At 27.3% G+C, this 25063-nt stretch overlaps 1 protein-coding gene and 1 long non-coding RNA gene across 6 annotated transcripts; both read right to left on the minus strand.

The window, feature by feature from the left end:
* Window positions 1-11079: 11079 nt before the first annotated feature.
* LOC136076581 (uncharacterized) lies at window positions 11080-11782 on the minus strand. The gene is made up of 2 exons (XR_010636397.1): window positions 11650-11782; window positions 11080-11482 (listed from the first exon to the last, which is right to left on the minus strand). It is a non-coding gene; the product is annotated as an uncharacterized LOC136076581 (long non-coding RNA).
* A 7375-nt stretch (window positions 11783-19157) lies between these two features.
* Window positions 19158-24564, minus strand: LOC136077110 (uncharacterized). Of its 5 annotated transcripts, XM_065791693.1 has the most exons (6): window positions 24391-24564; window positions 22460-23297; window positions 21018-21209; window positions 20765-20908; window positions 20371-20541; window positions 19158-20176 (listed from the first exon to the last, which is right to left on the minus strand). In XM_065791693.1, exons 2-6 carry the CDS (start codon window positions 22553-22555, stop codon window positions 19424-19426), a joined length of 1356 nt encoding a protein of 451 aa, XP_065647765.1. In that variant the 5' UTR covers window positions 22556-23297; window positions 24391-24564; the 3' UTR covers window positions 19158-19423. The 5 variants fall into 5 exon arrangements, 4 of the variants coding, with proteins under 4 accessions (XP_065647765.1, XP_065647766.1, XP_065647764.1 ...); XM_065791694.1 differs by lacking the exon at window positions 22460-23297 and having other exon boundaries at window positions 24391-24563; XM_065791692.1 differs by lacking the exon at window positions 24391-24564 and having other exon boundaries at window positions 22460-23325.
* Window positions 24565-25063: the final 499 nt, after the last annotated feature.

A 25063-nucleotide genomic window follows, 5' to 3' on the forward strand; every position in this document is an offset into this window, starting at 1 on the left:
TGATGTTGTAAAGCAGTAAAATATAATTTTTGATTTGATACTAGATTTCTTTTTAATTATAAAGATAAATTTATAATAAAAAAAAGAGTCATTTTTGATAATAGGGTGTTTGAAACCATCACCCTTACATCCACCCAAAGACAATGATGAAACTTCTATATTTGACTGTGGTCTGATAGCTAATTACAAAACACTTTTATATATAATATAGGTAGTCTTTATTGCCGGTATGAATGGTGGTTTTGTGCCCCCTCTTGCCCCCGGATGGGCCTGTAATCTAGAAACCTTTATAAATTTGTAGATAACTCTTGTATCTATCTTTTGATACCAAGATATAAACTTTTGGATAAGAATTGATTAAGTTATAATAGTTTTAGTTTATAAAAACTTTATTTTGACCACAGTTTCTTCAACAAATTCTAATATCAAAAAATCGGTACTTAAAACGTCATAACTTTTTGTAGGGTGGTTCGATTTTGAAATTTTTTTCACTTTTGGAGTATTGAAATGAAGCTCTTTTTAATGATATATAACAACCCAGAATTTGATGAATTTAAAAATTTCATGTAACATACCTAATATATGTGTATATATATATGTGTATATATATGTGTATATATATGTGTATATATATATATATGTGTATATATATGTGTATATATATATTTTGTATATATGTGTATATATATGTGTATATATATGTGTATATGTATATATATGTGTATATATATGTATATATATGTGTATATATATGTGTATATATATGTATATATATGTATATATATATATGTATATATATGTGTATTTATATGTGTGTGTGTATATGTATATATATGTATTTATATGTATTTATATGTATTATATATGTATATATATATATTATATATGTATATATATATATATATGTATATGTTATATGTTATATATATGTATATGTTACATATATGTATATGTTACATATGTATATACATATGTATGTATATACATGTATATATATGTATATATATGTATATATACATATGTATATACATGTATATACATGTATGTATATACATGTATATACATGTATATATACATGTATGTATATACATGTATGTATATACATGTATATACATGTATATACATGTATATACATGTATATACATGTATATACATTATATGTATATACATGTATATATATGTATGTATATATATGTATATGTTACATATGTATATACATATGTATATACATATACATATGTATATGTTACATATATGTATATGTTACATATATGTATATGTTATATATATGTATATGTTACATATATATATGTATATGTTACATATTATATATGTATATATATATGTATTTATATGTGTGTGTATATGTATATATATGTACATGTGAATAGTGTATATATTGTGCTTGCTATATTCTATATTAATTTATTAGTGTAAATTCTATATTAATTTATATAGTTGCTTTATTCTAACAAATTTATATTCCATCTATATTATAAGTTTGTGTACTTATATAGCTCTACTCTTATATAGTCTTATACTTAAAATATACAAATGCTCATTATTACTAAATAGTATTAGTGTATTTACCAATATCATAAAATTATATTTCATATTATTAATTTATATTTACTGTTATATTGCTTAATTACCCCTATATACTTAAAAACAAAATATTTAGTTATCTAAACTTTTATTTTCAGTTATGACTATAATATAAAGTTTCTCTTTTTAACTTTGTTTAAAATATTATTATAAAAAGATAGTATATATACATACTATATACATTAATAATATCTTACACATAAAAATTGATTTACAACTACAAACCTAATCCATTAAATCCTATACATTATCATTTCAAATTTGCTTTATCATTTTCATTTGTTGCTCTATCATTTTGGATGCATTATCTCTTTATGCTTAGAAACTTCTAATAGACTTATATGTAATTCAAAAATATTAATTTATGAAATATGATTTTAAAACAATCCTGCAAACTTTGCAAAAAAAATGTATCTAAAAACCATAGAGTCATCCAATGTGACTGCTGCTTTTCTTGGATTCACACAAAGTGCAATCTAATCAATAAGCATACATATAACATTATCTCCAATGATTCTTTAGAATGGTATTGCTCTGACTGTATTTCCGAAAATATACCATTTAGTACCCTTTCCAATCAAGAACTTAAACTTACACTTTCATGCAAGAATCTTCCATTAAAGCTATTAAAATCTCTTGAATCTCCTGCTCACCTAAAAAGTCTATATAGAGATATGAATAATGTATATAATCCAACTATTAATTGTAAATATCTTGATGTTACTGAATTCAATAATTCTTTAAATCCTGATACTAATATATATCTTCATCTCAATATTGCTTCCTTGCCACAACATATCGATGATCTCCGTAGCCTAATTGGCACTCTTAACACTTCCCCTATGGTGATAGGAATTACTGAATCAAATTTATATATAAAAGACTCAAATATAACTGATATTACCATAAATGGATTTAACACTGAACATTGCCCTACTGAGTCAAAAAAAGGTGGGGCTCTTCTTTATCTAAGCTCTAATCTTAACTATGTAGTTCGTGATGATCTTACAATCTATGCCTCGAAATTTCTTGAATCAGTTTTTGTTGAAACTATCAACCCTCATAAAACCAATACTTTAATTGGCTGCATATATCGTCATCCAACTTTAAATCCAAAACAATTCATTGCAAACCATTTAACACCTTTACTTGAGAAATTAAGTTATGAAAAAAAAAACATTATATTAATGGGTGATTTCAACATGGACTTAATTAATTATAGAGAATCTCCTATTGTTTCTAATTATCTCCAAACATTATGCTCTTGCTCGCTTCTTCCATCCATTATACTTCCAACACGTATAACCTCAAAAACCAAAACTCTCATTGATAATATTTTTATAAACTCTTATTCTCCTGAAACAATCTCTGGCAATCTAACAGTTTCTATTTCAGACCACATGGCCCAGTTTCTCTGTATTCCTGGTATTACACCAAAAAAAAAGAATATAAAAATCTCTAGAAGATGCTTTAAAAACTTTGATACTGACACCTTTATACAAGATATATCTAGTATAAACTGGAAGGTGCAAATAAAAGACGTCGATATAAATAAAACAATGATAAGTTTTTTAAATACATTTGAAAAAGTTCTAGACAGGCATGCTCCATACAAAGTTTTAACAAAAAAACAAATTAAACTTAAATCTAAACCATGGATAACCGCTGGTATTCTTAAATCCATCTCAACCAAAAATGTCATTTATAAAAAATTTGTTAAATCAAACAATACTAATACAAGAAATCTACTCTTTGATAAATTTAGGTTATATAGAAATAAAATAAGCAACTTACTTAAACAATCCAAAAAAATGTATTATATTTCCTTTTTCAACAACAACCTAAACAGCATTAAGAGAACTTGGAAAGGAATAAAAGCAATTATCAACATCAGACCTACTATATGCAATAACTCTTTCAACCTCAAAATAAATGATAAAGTCATCTCTGATCCAACCACAATAGCTAATATTTTTAACAATTACTTTGCTACTATCCAAGAGAATCTAATAAACAAAAAAATTATCCCTAAATATGATTTTAGAGACTTTCTAAAAAATCCTAATGAAAGTTCTTTTTTCTTTAAGCCAGTGACTGAAATTGAGGTATCGAGTCTCATTATGAAACTTCAAAACAAAAAAAGTCTGGGCCCAAACAGCCTTCCCACATTTATTCTTAAGCTTATTCCAAACATAATCTCAAAGCCACTATCCATAATTATGAATAACTCATTTAGAAATGGAATTTTCCCAGATCTCCTTAAGATAGCTAAAGTGACACCAATACATAAAAAAGGTTCTCAACTGGATTACTCTAATTATCGCCCAATCTCTCTTCTCTCAAATATAAGCAAACTATTTGAGAAAGCTATGCACAATAGACTCTACAACTTTCTGGAGAAATTCAAGTGTCTTTATAAAAATCAGTATGGGTTTAGAAACAATCATTCAACAACTCATGCACTAATTGATATAACTGAAAAAATTAGAACAGCTTTGGACAATAAATTGTTTGCATGTGGTGTTTTTGTTGATCTCCAGAAAGCCTTTGATACAGTTGATCATTCCATTCTTATCAGAAAGTTGGAGTACTATGGTATTAGAGGCACAACACTTCAATGGTTTTCTTCTTATCTTCAAAATAGAACACAATTTGTTTCTATTAATGGGATAGAATCTGAATTAATAAAATCAACAAATGGTGTCCCACAAGGCTCTGTATTAGGACCATTACTTTTTCTTCTCTTTATTAATGATCTTAATACCTCTCTGAAGTTTTCCACTGCTTACCACTTTGCTGATGACACCAATCTGCTTTTAATAAACAAATCACTTAAAAAGATAAACAAAAATATAAATCATGACTTAGCAAATCTACTCCAGTGGCTTCTATCTAATAAATTATCACTTAATTCCAAAAAAACTGAAATTATTATCTTTAAATCAAGTCAAACAAAAATTACAAAGCACCTGAATTTCAGATTAAGTGGTCAAAGAATAGATACTGTGAATTTTATCAAGTATCTTGGTATCAAAATTGATTCTAATTTAAGTTTTGCATCCCATCTTCAAGACTTAGCACTGAAACTAAGCAGGTCCAACGGTATGTTGGCCAAAGTTCGACATTATCTTAATCTTGAAACGCTTCTAAACATATATCATGTGGTTTTTGAGTCTCATCTTAGATACGCTTGTCAAATATGGGGACAAACCCAATCTCTAACACTTAAAAGATTATCTCACCTCCAAAATAAAGCCCTAAAAATAATCTATTATCAGCATTTTAACTCTGACCCAAATATTCTCTACTACATATCAAAGATACTTAAGTTAAAAGACCTTATTCAATACTCCAACTGTTTATTTGTTTGGAAACAGCAACATAAAACCTTACCTCCTCCATTTACTAATTTTTTTACTTATAAAAAAAATACTCGTTACCAACTTCGATCAGCTAAAAGCTTCAAATTATCTATACCAAAACATAGAACTGTTTGTTATGGACATGAATCGATTAAATATCAGAGCATATGCACATGGAATAGTCTCCCCTCACAGTTAAAATCTCTCCCTACATTTTCCAAATTCAAAAACAGTGTATTTAATTTTTTATTAAACAAGTATTCTTCCTAATTTCTATGCTACTCTACTGCTAACTATCTACTATCCATCTTAACCTTATTCACTTCAATGCTGGTCTATAACTACTAATAATTGATCTTTTCTAAAATTCTTTTCTTCTTCTTTCTTCATTTCAATGCTGATTTATTACTACTAATACTTGCTCTTTCTTAACTTTTTCTCATATTAATATCATTATTCTATTTCCAACTATTATAAATATTGCTATTTTTTAATATTGTTATTATTATTATTGTTGCTATTGTTGTTATTATTACTATTAATATTATTGTTATCATTACTATTATTATTATTATTATTATTATTATTATTATTATTATTATTATTAATAGAATTGTTATCTTTATCATTTGTATTATTATTATTTTGATTATTATTACCAATAACTGGAGTTTTTATTATTATTGCCTATTGTTATTACCGATACTTATATTACTACATTATTTGTTGTTACTGTATATTATTATAATCTACTTCTCTTTTTTTGCTATATTTTAATTAGGTATATAAAAGTCTTTATTCTAGATAGATGTATAAAAGAAATTTAAATTATGTCCTAAATTATCAAACTTCTTACTTAATTATTATTCCAAAAGTTTTTTCGTTTAAGTATTGTACTGTTTTAGTTTTTTTTTTTTTTTTTTTTTTGTGTGTGTGTTTTTTTTGTGTTTTTTGTTTTTTAGTTTGGTGTTTTAGTTTCTTATTATGGTGTTTACTTAAAATTAGTACTTGTACTATATGTAAATATTCCATGAAATGTAAAATCTATTTCAGAATACATTTAATTTAATTTTTTTTAATTTAATTTTTTACCGTTGAAAAATCAACAGTTGCTAAATTATTGGGTTTGTTTTGTAAACTTTAGTGATTGGGTGCATTCACTAAATTCTGTCTTATTTAAAAAGCATTTTAATGAAAAGTGCATTATTCGAGATATAAAATGCAGGTTAAATTGGAATTTAAACCCTTTTTCTGAAATTTTCTCAAGCAAATGCTTAAAACGGCCTTCCACGCTACTATCACCTATTGCTTTAAGAAGTCCACCTAAAACTCGTATTTATCAAAAAGATGAACTTAGTTTTTTTCTGAAAATAATAAAATAACTAAATCAAACAAGTTAAACAGTAAACATTCACTAGAAGGTTTTCCATTCAAAAAATATCTCAGTTGTGTTATTTATTACAATTTAAAATTTGATTCTTTAACACAGTTTCCGTCGGTTCTTAAATCAATAATAACTGGTCATTGTTTATGGGTATCTTTGCAATATAAAGGAAATAATGTTCCATTTTCTCCATGGTTAACTAAAGGTCGTAATGGCGATTTAGCTAGTTTGAGTTTGCTAAAAATTTTGCATTGTATATAAAAAACATAGCTTCTTCTAATAGAAATATACTTTTTAAAGAAATAAATAGTAGAATATACTATAAAGCAAAGGCTCAACCACAATATTCTGCAGATATGATCAGACATGCTCTATTATAAGGATATACATCTTAACAAGCATATGAAATTTTTTTTGAACCGTTACCATTACCTTCAATTTCTTTATTAAATAAAATAAAACAAGGTGGAGTTGATGAAATAAAGACTGTTAAAACGCTTCATGAGAAAGGTTTAATACATGAAGATATAATACTAATTCTAAGTTAATTTTAGCCTCAGAAACTCTGTGCAAAAGATTTGTTGCGTCTGTGATTGTTAGTTTAAAGAAATCTATTCCTTATGATATAAAAGCAGTACCTGAAGATACCATAAGTGGTAAATGGCTTTCGGAGCATATATTAGATTCTATTAGCTTTCTTTCTCTATCTATATTCAAGGAGTTGTTACTGACAATCATCAAGCAAATGTAAATGCGTTTAGTTTGCTTCGTTCCAAATTTAGTAATCAGTCAAGTTTATTTATCATACTGATGGTTTAAATATTAAAATATACTTATTTTATGATAGTGCTCACATTGTTAAAAATATCAGAAATAATTTATTACACTGTCAAAAATTTGTCTTACCATCATTTACATATAATATAAAAGATGATGTCTATAATTGTCCAGCTGGTTATATTACTAGAAGAGATTTTTATCTTCTACATTCTAAAAATGAACAAATTCAAGGTAAAATTAAAAAAGCTCCAAAAGTTACGTATCAAAGCCTTTACCCTTGTAATAAAAAGCAAATGTTTCTCTTGCACTGTCGATTTTCGATGAAACAACATTGCAATTTTTAAAAGTTATTTTCTAGAACAAAATGACATTTCTGGTTTTTCAAGCATTTTTCAAAAATGGTGGACTGTTTCAAATTTAAAACAACAATTTAGTCCTAATAAACTTGGTAGTTCAATTATTTTTGATGATGGTAAAACCAAATTTTTTAGGCAATTAGCTGATTGGATTGGACTTTGGCAGAAAGTCAGTTTTTTACTTTATCAAAACAAACATCATCTGCTTTTATCACAACTCTGCGTTCTCAAGCAATGCTTCTAGATGAGTTTATTGAAGAAGGGTATTTGTATGTGCTTACTTCACGACTTCAAAGTGACCCTATAGAGCATAGATTTTCTCAATATCGACAGATGACTGGTGTGAGATTTCTATTAAGTTTACTAAAAGTTCAACATCAGGATATCATTAAGTTCAGAAATTATTTTAGCATGTCAGACTTTAATTAAGGAGAATGTAAATTTTTGGGAAGAAGATTTAAAGAACAATTATGATAACCCAAATAATGATGAATTACTAATAACATTAGATTTAAACTCAAATGAGATATCAGAGTTAACTCTTTTACCTGAAACAGAAGAAATTGCAACAATAAATTGCTGGTAAAATAGCAAAGAAATTGATAAAAAGAACCAAATGCATCAATTGCTGTCTATGCTTGCTACTGGTGCAAGTTATATAAATACTTGTCCATATCTACAAATACTTTCACGAGATATCTTACTGTGCCTTTACTTTCACTTAAGCATTTCACATGTGGATGTTTTGCTGTCTTAGATGTTTCAAATTTAATAACTAAACAAGGTGCTTATGTCAAAGATTTATCAAGCTTTGTTTAATCAAAATACTTTCCAACAGTTTACTTTACTTGCAATTTACAAAAAATTGGGGGTTTAAATTTGCTTCTAAAATTATAATTTGTTATTTTTTTTTAAATTAGAAGGTAATCAATGCCATTGTACAAGAAAATGCTGTTAAATAAGAATAAGAGAGAATTTGAAATAAGGAATAAGAGAGAATTTGAAATAAGGAATAAGAGAGAATTTGAAATAAGGAATAAGAGAGAATTTGAAATAAGGAATAAGAGAGAATTTGAAATAAGGAATAAGAGAGAATATGAAATAAGGAATAAGAGAGAATTTGAAATAAGGAATAAGAGAGAATTTGAAATAAGGAATAAGAGAGAATTTTGACTTTAATGGTAAAAATGGTAATAAAATTTTAGTTGTTAGTGAAATAAAAACAAAAGAAGATGAGATTTCGTGAAAACCATAGAGAAAGCACATCAAAAGGCTGAGACCAAGAAGCATCCACTAAACGTTTATGATGTGGATGCTTCTTGGTCTCAGCCTTTTGATAGGCTGAGACCAGGAAGCATCCACATCATAAACGTTTAATATCTTACTTACATAGTTTTACCTCTTTATTAGAGAAATAGGAAAAGATCAAGCTTAGTGCAGGCATAATGTTCTTGAAGAGTATGACTCTAAAAAAACTTCAAAAATATATCTAGTTGATAATACTTCAACCAACACAGGCTACAAGGCTAACAAGGCTAAAATGGTTGCGGTGTTAGTGAAAAAACATGGACGAAAGCTTTACTCTATAAGCTGTACTTTTCATGACAATAATCTTTCTTGTAGACGTTTTTTCGAATTATTTGATGGAGTAACTAAGTGACCAAGTTATATTACTAAACCAATAAAAAACGTTTTCAATATTATGAATAAACTTGATTTAGTTTTTAATTTTGGTTTGAATAAATCTCTCACTGTTTGTATTGTACTGAAAAATAAGTTTTGAAAGGTTTATGTAGTGGTGATTTTATATGAATATTGCAAAAAAATTGCCACTGTAAGTATAATTGCTCTTAATGAAATATTGCTCTCCTAATTGATTTAGTTGTCAATAATATTGATGTTTCTTTATGATACATAAACTTGTATGTGAAAGTACTAATTTTAATCTAATTTTTCAGTTGACTTTTTTAAGCCTAACCTCGTATATGGTTTCTTAATGAACAATAAATCGCATAAAACTTTATAAATCACTTATTTTACCGTAACTAAATCAACATCGATTAGAATAAAAAGTAAGTATTTCAATTCAATTAGCATTGAAAATAACATAACTGAAAAAATCAATACAATTAGCATTGTATTAATACATAAACTTGTATGCCGATAAACAAAATGTCAATGTTAAATTTTTAAATAATTTATAAATTCAGTTAAATACAGATTTCACGGGGATTAGATTGAAGGAAGGAGGGAGGGGGAAAAAGGATAAGACAACAACCCTCAAAGTAGGTGATTTTCAAGTTATAGTCGATTTTTAGGAATACAGTCGGCTAATCGGGTATTTGACACATTTCAGTGGGGTGAGTTTTAGTTTTGAAGAACTTGTTTTTTTGGAACCAGTCGGTTACTATTTTAAGATCCACTCCCCCTCCCCAATCCTCATTTTATTCCTAAAATTGCCTCTGGGTAAATTTTAGCTCAATACAAGAATAGATAACAAGCTATGTGTTTCTTGTAAAGAGCATTAGAGAAGCCAATTTAATCAAAATTTCACGTTGTTCATTTATAGAAATGGAAGGGAATATAAAGAGGAAGTAATATTGTATCATTATTATTTTGTTAACTTCAGGCCAAAGTAATTGAGGAAGTAAACCCTTATTGTTTTTTTTTATTTCAGTTAATGCAACAAATAATTTTTGCTTATTGCCACACATAATTGAATAATATTTTATAAATTATTGACCGACTTAAGTAGAATATTACTTTTTTTCAGTTTTTATCTTACAACATAATAAAAGCATTACAATTAGATTAATAAAATACTTTATTAGGCTGTTTTTTTTAAAGCTTGAAAACTTATTGATTAAAATTTTAGATTTTTTTTCATGTTGATGCCCAAAAAAATCTTTTTAATCTAACTAAGTCGTGCTATTATACAAAAATATTTTTTATATGTTCTCATAAAGATAGTCCTACTCTACATTGATCTGTTTTTACATAATGATATTTCTTAATACTATATGTATAACATATTTCAAAGTAATAAGTCAAAGCAGCCGGCTTAATATAGCGACCTCACCCTACTCAAACAGCAACTATGGCAACCATTCTTTAACAATCTTAAAGAAAAACATCTGGAGGTAAAATAAATGAGTTGCATTATAAGCTGAGAATTTTAATTAAAATTTTGGTCAGGATAAAAAATATTTAGTGACTTTTAGGGACCGTAAATACATATAATTGCAGTAAAGTTTTTTTTCACCCCACCCCATTTCATATTTGAGAATAATAATGCAAAAAGTGGTTATTGTAACTGCAGACCCAATCTTACTACGTTACTTAGTGCAAAACCCAGTTAGCTTAACTGCCCCTTCGAACATTTGTTTCTGAAAGTTACGTTCTAAATTTAAACGTTTTTTAAACGTTTTTTAAACGGCTTTTAAATGTACTTTACGTAAGAATGTTTAGGGGACGTGTAAAAGACATTTAAAATACATTTAGAACGTAACTTTTAAAAACAAATACCCGATGGGACATAATCAATAAATTTCACTCCTTGAACCTTATTGCTGCTTTTAAAACGACAATGCAGTAAAATACTTTAATTATTTTCTTATTTAAAACTATTATAAGTGTGATAAAGTTATAAGATAATGTAACCACAATTAAGATAGTGTAACCAAAATTAAGTTGTGATGTTAAAATAGATAATTTATCTATTTTTTTATATTTAACAATTTATAAATAAAATAAGTTATATAAATAAAATATAAATAACAGTTGTTTTAAATTGTTATAAAGTTTATTGTCTTCATTGATTGGTACGACCGCTTAAATAGTAATTTCCTCATCGTCTCCAGTTGGCTCTTCGTCATCAGGATGACTTTCATAAAAATATTCCATAGGTTTGTCTTTTAATGCAATAATTTTGTTGAACAATATACTTTCTTTGATACACATTTTGACTTTTAAATATTATTAAGTTTCCGAAAGTTCTATAATAATTATTATAAAATTATTACATTAAAAATTACACCTAATTCTTTTGTATCAAAATACTACAGTTGATTAAGTAAGTTAAACTTCTAGCATGCAATAAAAATCTTGTAATAAACTATAACACCCTGTGTACATTTAATTGTAAATGTAGAAAATCACTTACCTTAATGCTTAATTTTAACTCAATTTTTATGCTGTACAACTTTTATTTAGTCTTGAACTTCGAAAAACTCTTTATATACAAACATTTATACTAAAGCATTTATTTTTAGAATTATTAGACTAAAATAAATTACACCATATATTTTGTTCTATTTACATTTTTTAATTTGGTTGATTTCGTACAATAAACAGGAACTCCATTATTATTTATTTTTAACATATTATTTTTAAAACTTTATTTATGGAACTTTTCTATTTTAGTCTGGTTTTGTAAATACTATTACCGCTTTTATATAGTTTATATGAACATCCGCACCATTTTAAAAGTTTATTTGAAATTCTTTACTGCATTTACTAAAATTAGAACTATTTTTGTTAAATATATGGTTTTCGAGTATTGTTGTAAAAATGGATAGCCATATTATAAAATAATGCTACATGCTGTTAGCCCCTACCTAATAGTGGGGAGGTTCTAAAACTCTAAAGAGTTATAACAGTAATTGGAAGTAGACACAACATTAAAAACTCATAGATTGAATTGTCTTACCTGTTATATATATATATATATATATATATATATATATATATATATATATATATATATATATATATATATATATATATATATATATATATATATATATATATATATATATATATATATATATATATAATGCTTTTCTTAGATGATATTATGAACAATTGTCATCTTTGCATCAAACGGCGTCATCAGTGTACGTCATACGTCAGTTTGTGGCAAAAAAACTTTTCAATGACAATTTTGCTCGGGTATTTTTTTTATTAATTTTGATTATTTTGCATACAACTGCAAATAAAAATATTAAAGGGTTGCTGATATATCATTTCACAAGTAAGAGTATGTTGGTATGTGATTGCAGATATATCATTTTACAAGTAAGACTACATTCATTACAACAGTAATAAATAGTTTTAAGAAAATAGCATACTAATTGATGTATTTACTAAATACTATTTAGTCTTTGAATAGTTTGAATAGTCGGATTTTTTTGGTCATACCCAGTTGGTATGTGTTGTTCGGGGGACATCCTTTGTTCGTCATAACGACGTCTGGGTGTCCGTAAAACATCCTCTGGACGACGCGTGCCCACTGGGTAGCATATATATATATATATATATATATATATATATATATATATATATATATATATATATATATATATATATATATATATATATATATATATATATGCTATGATCAAAAAGATCAGATTTATAACTATTATAAAACATGTTTCATCTATACTAATGACATCATCAATTATAGAATGATTTACGAATCCACATAAATAGTAAAGTTGTTTACCTACAATTAAAATTTTACAAATTTTTTTAAACAAAAGGTTTTATAGGTAGATGATAACTAAATAAATAAATAGATTATAAATTAATTACACAGGTTTTTACTAGATAATAGTACAGATTAAAAACGTGAGAAATAAAACTACAGTTGGAAACGAATAAATGAATAGCATAGATAAATGATATGTTGGAGTACATCTATGTTTTCACAATCTAGCTCTTTTTTTGTGTGTTGACTGAGAATTTTTTCATATAAATTTAAATTCTTCTTTAATTTTCAAATTATATCACAAAAAATCTAAATCAACGATGAAGTCGAGATTTTACAATATTTTATATTTAGAATAGTGTCCCGTGTGGATAAATCGCGAAGAGTAAAAAAATTAAAAAGTGTGAAAGTTGTGAAGGGGATTTTAAAATGTTGTCAATTATTTTAAAGGGAAATTTTTTTTTGTTGAATCAAATTTTAACAATTTCGAATAATTGACAAAATGATTACTATTAATTTTAAAGGACCTTTTAATAAAAAACTTAACAAATCCTAATTTATAAATGACACAAATAAAATAACAAAAATTTATCAACATTTTTTAATTTTTAAAACCAGAAAGAGTGAATATTTATTCTTTATAATGTTTTGTAGAATTATAACATTATAAAGAATATTTATTCTTTATAATATTTAGACCCAAAGCTCACATTGAACCCCGGATCTCCTAAATCAAATCGCTCTAACCACTACATCACTGAAGAGAATTTTTACACTTGTGTAACAATATTTCATTAGGTTAAATAGTCTTAAAATTGTAGAAACTGAAATTTTTTACAATTTAAAGCTATTTAACCCAATCTATACTTTGAGAAGTATACTTTAATAAATGTTATGCGTATTATAGATAAACTAAATATAATATTATAAGTTATAAATAATAGTTTATCTTAAAAAAAAAAAATTTTTAACTACTGTTGGTTTTCATTTTACATATTTAATATTTAAACATATTTAAATAGTAATATTTCCATTGTCTTCTGTTGGTTTTTGTATCATTTAGATGACTTTTAAGAAAATGTTCCATCGGATTGATTTTAAATGAAATAATTTTAAGCAAAAGTGTACTTTTTTATAAGCATTTTGTTTTGAGAATTTTTGCTTTACTGGTGATTTATTTTTTATACAATTAAATTATACTTTTGTGTTAAAGTATATAAAAGACCTCTTTATATGCCAAACTTTAATTTAAAAGTTAAGGCTCTTTGTTCATTAATAGTCATAATTTATATTTCGAAGTACTGTATTTTTGTTGTAGTATACAGGCCCGTAGGAACAAAAATTATATTTGGGGAAGGAGGGGGCAGTGTTGGATTAAGGGGCCCCGAAATAGTTTTAAGGACAATTTTTTTTTATTTATTTTTTTGTCAATTTTTTCAAAATTATTTATTTTAAAAATTATTGAGGGGGGCATATGCCCCTGCAGCCCCCCTCAGTTGCTACTGGACTGATATATATTCTATTGTTTTCTGTTTACAGAAGACTCTAGAATATATACTAGGATAAAAATATACATTTTGTACATATATTTTTAAATCGACTAGGTTCGTGCCACAAAACACAGATTCCTATATTTAATAATTCTTTTAAATATCTTTAATAATTAATTTATAGAAGTTTTAATTTAACCCTATTAATAATACTATTTTTCTATTTTAGTAGCAATTTAAACGAATAACTAAAAATGATCTTTTAGTTTAATACATTTTACAAGAACATCCGCTTTGTTTTAAAAGGTATTTTTTTTTATTTAGAAAATACTTGTGTTATGTATAAAAGATTTCTGAAATGGTTGTAAAAATGGCCATTACAAACATACTGTAATATTAAAGCGCCCTTAAGCACGTCCAAAGAAGTTACTAATTTTAGCGTATGCAGTAGTGCATAAATTTTTAAAGTTGGTTCTATAATGTTTTAAAAACTTCTAAAATTAGCAGAAAAACTCTAGAAGTTTTTAGAACAAAAAAAATAAATAAAGAACTTCTGTAAATACACATAAAAAATCCGGTAACTAAACGGTAAAAAAAATCTGAAATTAAATACAATCGTCAGTTTTATTATCGCTTTGAGTCATGTGGATTTATTCCATATAGTGTAAAGAGCGTTGATTTTGAACCATTATTTTTTAAACGTTGATCAAGTAAGTAATGACTTTATGTATGTTTGTTCAAAGCAATCAATGTTTTATTTATATTTTTGTTTGTTCATATCAGGAATACCTTATTTTTTATTGAAAATAACCAATGTTCATAATGTAAATAGACAAAATCGTTTTGTCAAAATGTTATACTCTGACCGATATCACCAGATTACAGCCGGTCAAAAATGCCATATTTTTATTTTTGATTATAAAGTGAATCGCCAGTTTTAAGTTTTTATAATAATACTTTTACATTAATAAAAATTTAAATATACATAAATATATATTACTATAAATATCAATTTCTCTTTTGACTAAAATGACAACATTTTGTGAAGTTTAATATTGAGGTTATGTGACACGACATGATGGTTATAACCAGTGCTTAAAGTGGAGAAAAAAAGTAACGGGATGGTAATGGTTATTATAAAAAGGTGACGGGATGGTTTATACTTTATAAAAAGGTGACGGGATAGCATCCCGCTGCATCCCGCCTCACTTCTAGCACTGGTTATAACTGCATTCATTGTCACAAGGCAAATGCGATGTTGATTTTTTTGATTAATTTAATAACATTAGGAAAATAATGTTTAAACAATGGCTAAACCCAAAAAAATAACTATTAAGACAAAATGGAAAACAGAGGATTTGAAAAAGACACTGTATTCTGTTTGAATCGGAAATTTTCAAGCACAATCGAGAGATTATATTATTTCAGGTACAACTCTCATAGACTAGTTATCGAAAATGGATAGGTCAACGAAATGTAAACTGGGTTGAAGGTGCAAAATTCCAAAAACAGCAGAAGGAGAGTTGAAACAAAGAATTTGTCGTCTTCGAAAAACAAGGTTTGGATTAACAAGAGAACAACTTAGAAAATATCCATTTGAGATTTGTGTTCAAAAAAATTTGCTACATCGCACTATGCATCGCTCAGCGGAAATAGGATTTTGAACATATTTTTTAGTGATTTTTCATATTAAACTTTTTAAAACTTTTTTAAGGGTTTTTTCAAGGTTTTAAAAAACTCGCATTTTTGTTAAAATTCTTTCAAAGTATGTGATAAGTGTTAAATTTCTTTATTTTTTTATGCGAAATTAAAATTATGATATATTTAATTGAATGTAAAACTAGAAATAAAAAAAAAGTTTTTTGCATAGCATTTTTTTGCTGATTTTTTGATTTCTTAAACATTGATTGAGTTGAGCATTTGGTCACAGAGGTCACCTCGTTTTTTTTGAATAAAATATAGCTACTACGAATTGACTTTACTGCCATGCAAAAATATTCAGGGAACCTCTGTGACCTCATGCTCTAAAATCATTTTTACTACTGCGAGTTTTATTCAAAAACCGACTAAATTCTGTGAAGTAAATGAAAATTCTGTAGTTCATTAACATACAGTTTTACCTTGCGTACAGTGGGACAGAGTTCACTTTTACAGGACAAAATTCATAACTAATTTAATATTAGAGCTATATTGACTAAAATTAGGATGAGTAATAATATGGTGTATGCGCTTCTTATGAAGATATTATTTTTTTAACTCGTTGCTATGGATACCTAATTTGGGCCTTGTTTTATTTTTTGCAAATTATTTTACGAGTGTTATGTTCACCAAATTTTATATAAGTACTAATATGAGGTCGCGCTTTTTAAAACAGTAAATATGTTTTTTATTTAGTTGCTATGGATACCTAGTTTTGGTTAGTACCAGCTAAATTTTATTTGTAGAATATTTTTTATTTGTGCTATGTACACTATTTAGCACGTGTTTTATTATAAAATCCTCGTTTTGATACTCACTCACGGAAAGCAAAACTTTTTTCAGTTTAATATGATTAACTAGTGTTATTACACGTTGCAAGGTAAACTTGGTTTCCTGTAAAAAAAAAATTATATTCTAGCTTAGTTGAATCACCGAAAATCTTTGACAATATATGCTACAAGTAGTACAAGCTTAGTAAGTGGTAGGTCTATTTATTTTAAAAATAAAGAATACTTATGTACAATATAATTCAGGCAAAGTTACAAAATAAAAGAAGGCTTTTGTTTAAGAGTTGCACAACAATATCCAAAAGTTTTCTTTTTAGGGTGCTTAGGTGATCGTAAAGCACTGATTACTGGGTAGAATGAGCACATAAAACGCTGTAAAAGGTCTTTGAAATTTTTTAAAGTCTTTATTTCGTGCTTCTAAGGCCTCTTCACTCATCATCTCAATTGGCAACGCCATCTGATTTACAACCTGTCACCCTGTATCATGATTTTGTGCAAGCTCTGTGACATGTAGTACCAGCGACAAAGTTGCATTAATAGCTGTGCTGTTTCTGAGCAACGGTCTTTTAATTTATCGGAATCAATCATAAAAGCAGATGACAAAATACACAGCACAATATATATCCTTTTAATTAAACGCACATCAACATTGATAATTGCTGCTGTTTGTTCAGCATTTCTAAAGAAAGGTTGGGCAGTACTGCCTCTATTTGATGATCCAGAACCACCAGATCTAGGGATATCAATCACCAGCCCAACTTCATTTCTGAACCTAGATTGAATTAAATTCTTTTTAGCTTTAAATTTTCTTTGCCTGCATCTGACCTTGATACCCATTTCTTCATTTCAGCTTTATAGCTGACTTTTAACAAACACTCCATGATACGAATCCATGCATGAAGTGTTGACAAGCCATACTTCAATCCGGTCGGAATTAATGGCAAACAATTTTAAGTTGGTTCATTTGACTTAATGTTGAACCACAAACTGAGCAGCACTGATTTGAATTAGTAGCTCTAGATATCATAGTAACATTAACTATGTGAAGTCAAGTTTTCATACTTAGACACTGCAGTTGTAGTGAAGTTTCCAATAGAATTATCAAGAAATTGATGCTCTGCATTCATTACATCAGTTGTCTCCTTTAAAAACCTAAACCGCACAATTCGGCAGTACAACTTTGATAACGGATGTGGATTTCTCCAAACAATCTTCTCTACTCGACCAGAGAATTCTGTCAATTCAAGTGGTACAAAGTAGGTAAAAAACAAACTCGCTCCTTGAACAAAGCTTCTGTTTTCCAGCTCATCAGGAACTTGTGTATAAATGTCTTTTCCAGAACTAGTCTTTCAAAAACAAACGAATTGATAAAATCATGTTGTACTTCCAACAGCCGCAGCACAGTATGATCTACCAATGCTTGGAAATTGATGTCTGCAGAGTATTCTGTTGCTTTCTATGATTTACAACTAGGCAAACACCTCTCATTTGCCTCGCTTACATCATTGTATGGTAGATATAAATTACTTATTTTGCTTTTTGAATTATTTCTTAAGCACTGATATTGAGATTTGCTCATCTCATTATCTAACAAAAGAGTCAACGTTTCTTTAGATGTATTATCAGAATGATTTAGTTCAGCATCTTTCCCGGTGGGAAATCGGCTAGCGAATGGCTAGCGATATTCGTAACGATTAAGACAGCGATTTGGCCACGAGGATCGATAGCTTTTTAAGGTAGCGGATCGCTAGCTACAAGTCGTTACGATAAAGATAGCGATTTGGCCACGAGGATCGCTTGCTACAAAAAATTGCGACTAGCTAGCGACAAGTCGTTACGATAAAGACAGCGATTTAGCCACGAGGATCGCTACCTTTTTAAGCTAGCGGATCGCTAGCTACAAGTCGTTACGATAAAGATAGCGATTTGGCCACGAGGATCGCTTGCTACAAAAAATTGCGACTAGCTAGCGACAAGTCGTTACGATAAAGACAGCGATTTGGCCACGAGGATCGCTAGCTTGATAAGCTAGCGAATTGCTAGCTAAATAAGCTAGCGACCCGCTAGCTAATTAAGGTAGAGAATAGCTAGTGAAAACTCGTAACAATAACTACACTTCTAGGCTAGAAAATATCGGTTAGGCTAGAAGATATTCCTGAAAAAAATCGCATGCTATATTTTTCAGGGGAATGAATTATAACCATTGAAATAAGATTGCATTTATAACAAATTAAATACAAAATGTTAAAACTGGTTTCAATAAAAAATTATAAATGTTAAAGTCATTATAAAATGTTAAAAGAAAATGTATGAATTATTTTTAAAAAATAAAAAAAGCCATTAACAACTAAATGATTTTGCTTAAATTAAATTAATAATATTAAAAGTTATTTAAAAATATATATGAAGAATAAAATAACTAAAAAAAAAAAAAGATGAATAAATAATAAAACAAATTTAAAAAATAATTTAACTGGAATCACTACACGAGTCAGTGTTTAATTTTCGAATTTTTCTAACAGGACTGTTTAAATCATTTGTTAAAGAAGAATTTCTCTTTCTTGTTGCAAAATATCGATCTTTAGATTTTTTCAAGTGTTTCGCAATTAAGGTAGTCATACTGGATTCAGTGGCAGTTGGAAATAAACAGTAAGCTGCATCAAAAATCAAACTTTCGACTGGTCCTATAAACCTACGCTTTTTATCTGCACCAGTTCGATTGATGCTGCAACATAGCTTGTCTGTTATGCAAGTTTTTAAAGCATTTTTTAAAAAGTCACTTACATTTTTCCCACCAATTTGCTTCATCTTTCTGCAAATGATATCTTTATCATTAGAGTGAATTATTTTTTTTTCTAGTGAATCAAACTCTTCAACTGAATTTGCTGGTAAATAATCTATATTTATATTTTCGTTATTACCATGGTTAGTGTCTAAAAGTGAACGTATGGTACGCATTTCGGTTTCCAACCCACAAACTTTTCTGTACATGGCATTCACTATAAATTGAATGCCTTCAACAGTATTGGGTTCAACGTTTGCTTTCAGAATAAAGTTATTTATTTGGTCTATCCCATTTTTTTGAGATGGCAAAGAAAAGGAAGAAGATGAATGCAATAGTGGTTGAATTTGTGAAACAGACTGCAACTCTGATGGAGACACTGTTTGTGTAACTGGTGAGTCATCTACTTGATCCATTGAGGCAGAGACAGACAGAAGGTTCTAAAACAAGATTAACAATGATTATAAATACTCTTAAATGATCTAAAAACTCTTTCACTATATTCTAATTATTTTATACTGATTCTTTCATTTAAAAATGGTAACTAAAAAAACAACAAACAAACCATTCAAATGAAACCAAATAAAAATTCTTATTTTCACAAATGGGATAAAAAATTGTTAGAAATGTATACTGAATTGGAATTGGGGAGCTTTGGTGGCTCCCACAACGGCCATGATGGTAAAGACGGTTCTTCAGAAAGGCTTTTTCTTTTCTCTTTCCGTTTTGTAGATTTATAGGAGTTCTCTTGTTTTTTTGATGTATTAAATTCAATTTCTACTTCTGATTCTGCAGTGAGAATATGCTACAAAACAAATAACTTTTTTAGTATTTGTACAACCATAGTTTTATATGTACAATAAACGTATACTAAAATCTATATTATCAAGAAAGCCCACCAGAAATCAAAATAAATTTAGATCATAAAAATTAAAGTACCTAAATTAAATATTCAACACATTATCTGCAATACTTAGTATATTGATTACAATATAAATAATTTATTAAATTGGTTTAAAAACACTCACATTCAATGGTGGAATGCTCTGCCTTTTGGTTTGACCCACACGATCAATAAGTCTAAGGAGTCCGTTTTTAGGAGTAAAATTTTTGTTTACTACAAGTTTTTGAATTTTTTGAATAAGCAATTTCGTATCAATTCCAACTGAAACGTATAAAATAAATAAAAAATACAATTTTGTAAGATTAATTTACTTTTAAAAAATGTTACTACTGAAACACTTTTTGTTTTTTAATTCCAACAGGGTATAAAATACTTATCTGTAATATGCATGCCGCATTTATACCATCCTTATGCATTGCCTTTATTTGAAGGTCATCTTCCGTTAATGTTTGACCACGAGATCTCCAATCATCCATAGACCAATTTTTTAGTTTCTCTGACATTATTATGTCACAGTTTTTTAATTCCAGAACTTCACTGTCACAATACAAATATACAATATAATTCATCTAAAATAAAACATTTGCAAAATGTAACATAAAAATTATACATTTATTATTTAGAAAAAAAACAGTTAAAATAGTATAAAGACTTCAAATGAATTGATATATTTTTAAATCAACACAAAATTTTTTAAAAAATTAAAAAAAAACTAATCAAGTTCTGTAAATAAATTAAAATTATAACCCATAGCAACTTTAAAACTTTAGTTTAATTTGCAGACCAATGGGATAATTAGAAAGTAGTTTTCCCTACAAATAATCATGATACGTTTTCGAATGGGTCTAACATTATAAGCATGTGTGCGACTTTTCTGATAATATCCAATTCTAAGGACTTTTGATGAGTACGGAAATGTATAAAGTGGCTTCACATAAGATAAAAGAATTCCAGATATATGTAAACAGTCAAGACTTGTACTAGTGCATAAAACAATGGAACCATCATCAATAACAAAAGCACAATCCGGCAGATCAGTAGAAATCTTTACAGTGTTCAAGTGATTATGAGTTACTGATCGAAGATCATTTTAAGCAAACAATTGCGTGTTGAAAAATGTTTCTACCTGTTTTAATTCGTCTTTTTAATAAACCCAACATATTTTCGAATTGAAATGCAGAAAATGAGTCCAAAGGTCCATATTTTACTACAAAAAAAGCTAGATGAATTAACACATGCACATTATAGACCATAGATCTTTTGCTAAATAATATAGGCATAAATTCAACAAATTTTTTAACACACTCAGATGCAATAACATGATAAGCAACATATTCATCAGAAGCCAAAACATACATCCTGAAGTGCAACATAATAAAATGGTCATAATACCGATCTGGCAATTTATCATGTAAGAGAAATGGTCCAAGATATAAAACAAACTGTCGAAATTCAGAGGCTTTCCAGTTTTTAAAATTAACCAAAGAACTAAGTTTTCTGTGGAATTCTGATGGTAAATACTTCCTTATATCATCGATTTCAGCGGATAATTTACTCAGTAAATGTTGTGAAAGTCTACAAGATAAATGCAGAAAAGGTACTTTAGTGAAATAATATGTGCATAACTTTTTCACCACACCTTGGAGTACCAGATGCATATATTCTGGAGGACATGACGATTGCAGTCCACTTAATTGAGGAATATTCAAAAGAGGTGAAGGACCATGCTGATTATTTTCTGATATACTTTTGTAACTTTCATCAGAACGTGGTGTACAATTCTGATCTGTAAAAATAATACGATCGTAACAATACTCACCTTTGATATTACAGTACCCACATCCGTAGTATGCATTGTGATTAAAAATATTTTGAGCAAATGAACGTGCAGGGGTATCGCAGATAAAATCAACATCAGAAATAACCATTTGTTGTCCTTTCAAATCAAAAGGAACACTTAAAATTTGCAATTCATCAACCAGTTGTTTAAGATAAAAATTCAAATTTGGTTTTTCTACACCACAGTGCAATGCTACAGGAAGTGCACCAATATGATTATAATCCCTATATGACATTAGAATTGGCCAAAATGATAATTTAGAAGATTTAAAAACAGGCAAACCATCTAAATTAAAAACCAGTCGTAATTTTACTATGCCACTGTTGCCATCTTTATTTTTTAAACTTAATTGTAAATTACGATGGTCCATGCAATACAATAAATTGTCTTTGACGCCAATATATGACATCAAATTTTTTTTTTCAATTCTTTTTACCCAATTTTTAGACTGGTTGTAGGTTATTGACTTTAAGTGTAGTAACAGATAATGGCAAAATTCATCATAATTGATGTTTAATAACTTTAAAAGAGCTTCCATAGCATTTCTAGTCAGATTATATCTTAAATAAAAGTCCAAAAGCTTTTAATTTATGTCGTAGATTTTTGATGTCATGCTAATGTCATTGTCCTTATCAGATGACTCATCTGAACTAATTACGTCGCTAGACTCAAATGAAATATCATTATTACAACTTGCATCACATTCAAAATCATCAATTATTTTATTTTCAACTGCTTCAATGTTAGCATCTTCAATTAAAGATGCTCTAGCATTTTCAAAACTTTTTCGACGAGCTGTTCTTAACGACCTGATGAACTAAAAATGTAATTTTTATATTTGATAATGCTTTACATATATGTAAAGCAATATCAAAAGAATAGACTACACACACACACACACATATATATATACATATATATATATATATATATATATATATATATATATATATATATATAACACATGTATTTTATATATATTATATATATTATTATTACATATATTATAATATGTTATATAAAAATAATAAAAGTTAGTTAAAAGTAATATAAAGCAATATAATATAGGTAAAGTATTATCAAAAAAATAAACTAAACTTGTGTATATATATATATATATATATATATATATATATATATATATATATATATATATATATATATATATATATATATATATATATATATATATATATATAAATTTAGTACTGATATGATATTTATGATATTATATATATATAAAAGATCTTATTTATATATATATATATATCTCATAAATTGTATATATATATATATATATATATATATATATATATATATATATATATATATATATACACAACATCATAAATATCCTATGAGATATAGAGTAAAATGGGTTAAAACTGAATAGCAAGGGAAACACTTATGGAATGGTAATTAATTTTCGTTAAAAATGAAAGCATTTTGAAAAAAAATGGCGAATATTAGGGTTTTTAATGGGATTTTTGACTTCGAATTAGAGCACTCACAATGAACCACAGTGACCGCCAGGTTTGAAGTCTCCCCACATCAGACGACTATATATATATATATATATATATATATATATATATATATATATATATATATATATATATATATATATATATATATATATATATATATATATATATATATATATATATATATATAAATATTTTAAATGAGAAAATACAACTTTATAATGGAACTTGAATTTTCATGCCATTCGGCAATCATCAGCCATATTATACAAATATAAAATACAAACCGTTATAAAAAATACAAATTAAAAATAAAAAACGTTATAAAAAATACAAATAAAAGAAATATAATATGGTTTAATCCTCCTTTCAGTAAAAATATGGTAACAAAAATTGGACACCTTTCCTTAAACTTAATTGACTTACATTTTCCATTACATCATAAGCTCAACAAAATTTTCAACAGAAACACAATAAAAGTTAGTTACAGCTGCATGCCAAATATTCGATCTATTATTAATTCACACAACCAACAAATTTTGCGCAACAAACTCACCACTAATGATAGAAGTTGCAACTGCATTAAGAAAACAGCATGCCCGTTAAATAACGAATGTCTATCAAAAAACGTTGTATATAAAGCCACTTTATCATCAACTAATCCCAGTCTTACGGAAAAATCTTACATCGGTATCAGTGAAAACGCATTCAAGCTCAGATTTGCAAACCACCTTAAATCATTTAATGCAATCAGGTATAGAAATGATACAGAACTTTACAAAGAAATCTGGAAACACAAAGACGCAGGTAACATGCCTATAATTAAGTGGAACATAATTAAAAGATGCCAATCTTATAATCCATCTACAAAAAAGTGTAACCTTTGCATTAGTGAAAAATATTTTATTATGAATTTTGATAGTGGTTTACTACTTAATAAAAAAAGTGAATTGGTTTCTGCTTGTAGGCATAGGAAAAAATTTTACTTTCTAACTTTGATTCTGGCGATTAGCAAATATCGGATCACGTACACTTGACGTCAGATGCCGTTGCAACGCTAAATTTGTATTTTTTATAACGGTTTTTATTTTATATTTGT

The sequence above is a fragment of the Hydra vulgaris genome, chromosome 02 (assembly GCF_038396675.1).
Source record: "Hydra vulgaris chromosome 02, alternate assembly HydraT2T_AEP".
Taxonomy (NCBI): domain Eukaryota; kingdom Metazoa; phylum Cnidaria; class Hydrozoa; order Anthoathecata; family Hydridae; genus Hydra; species Hydra vulgaris.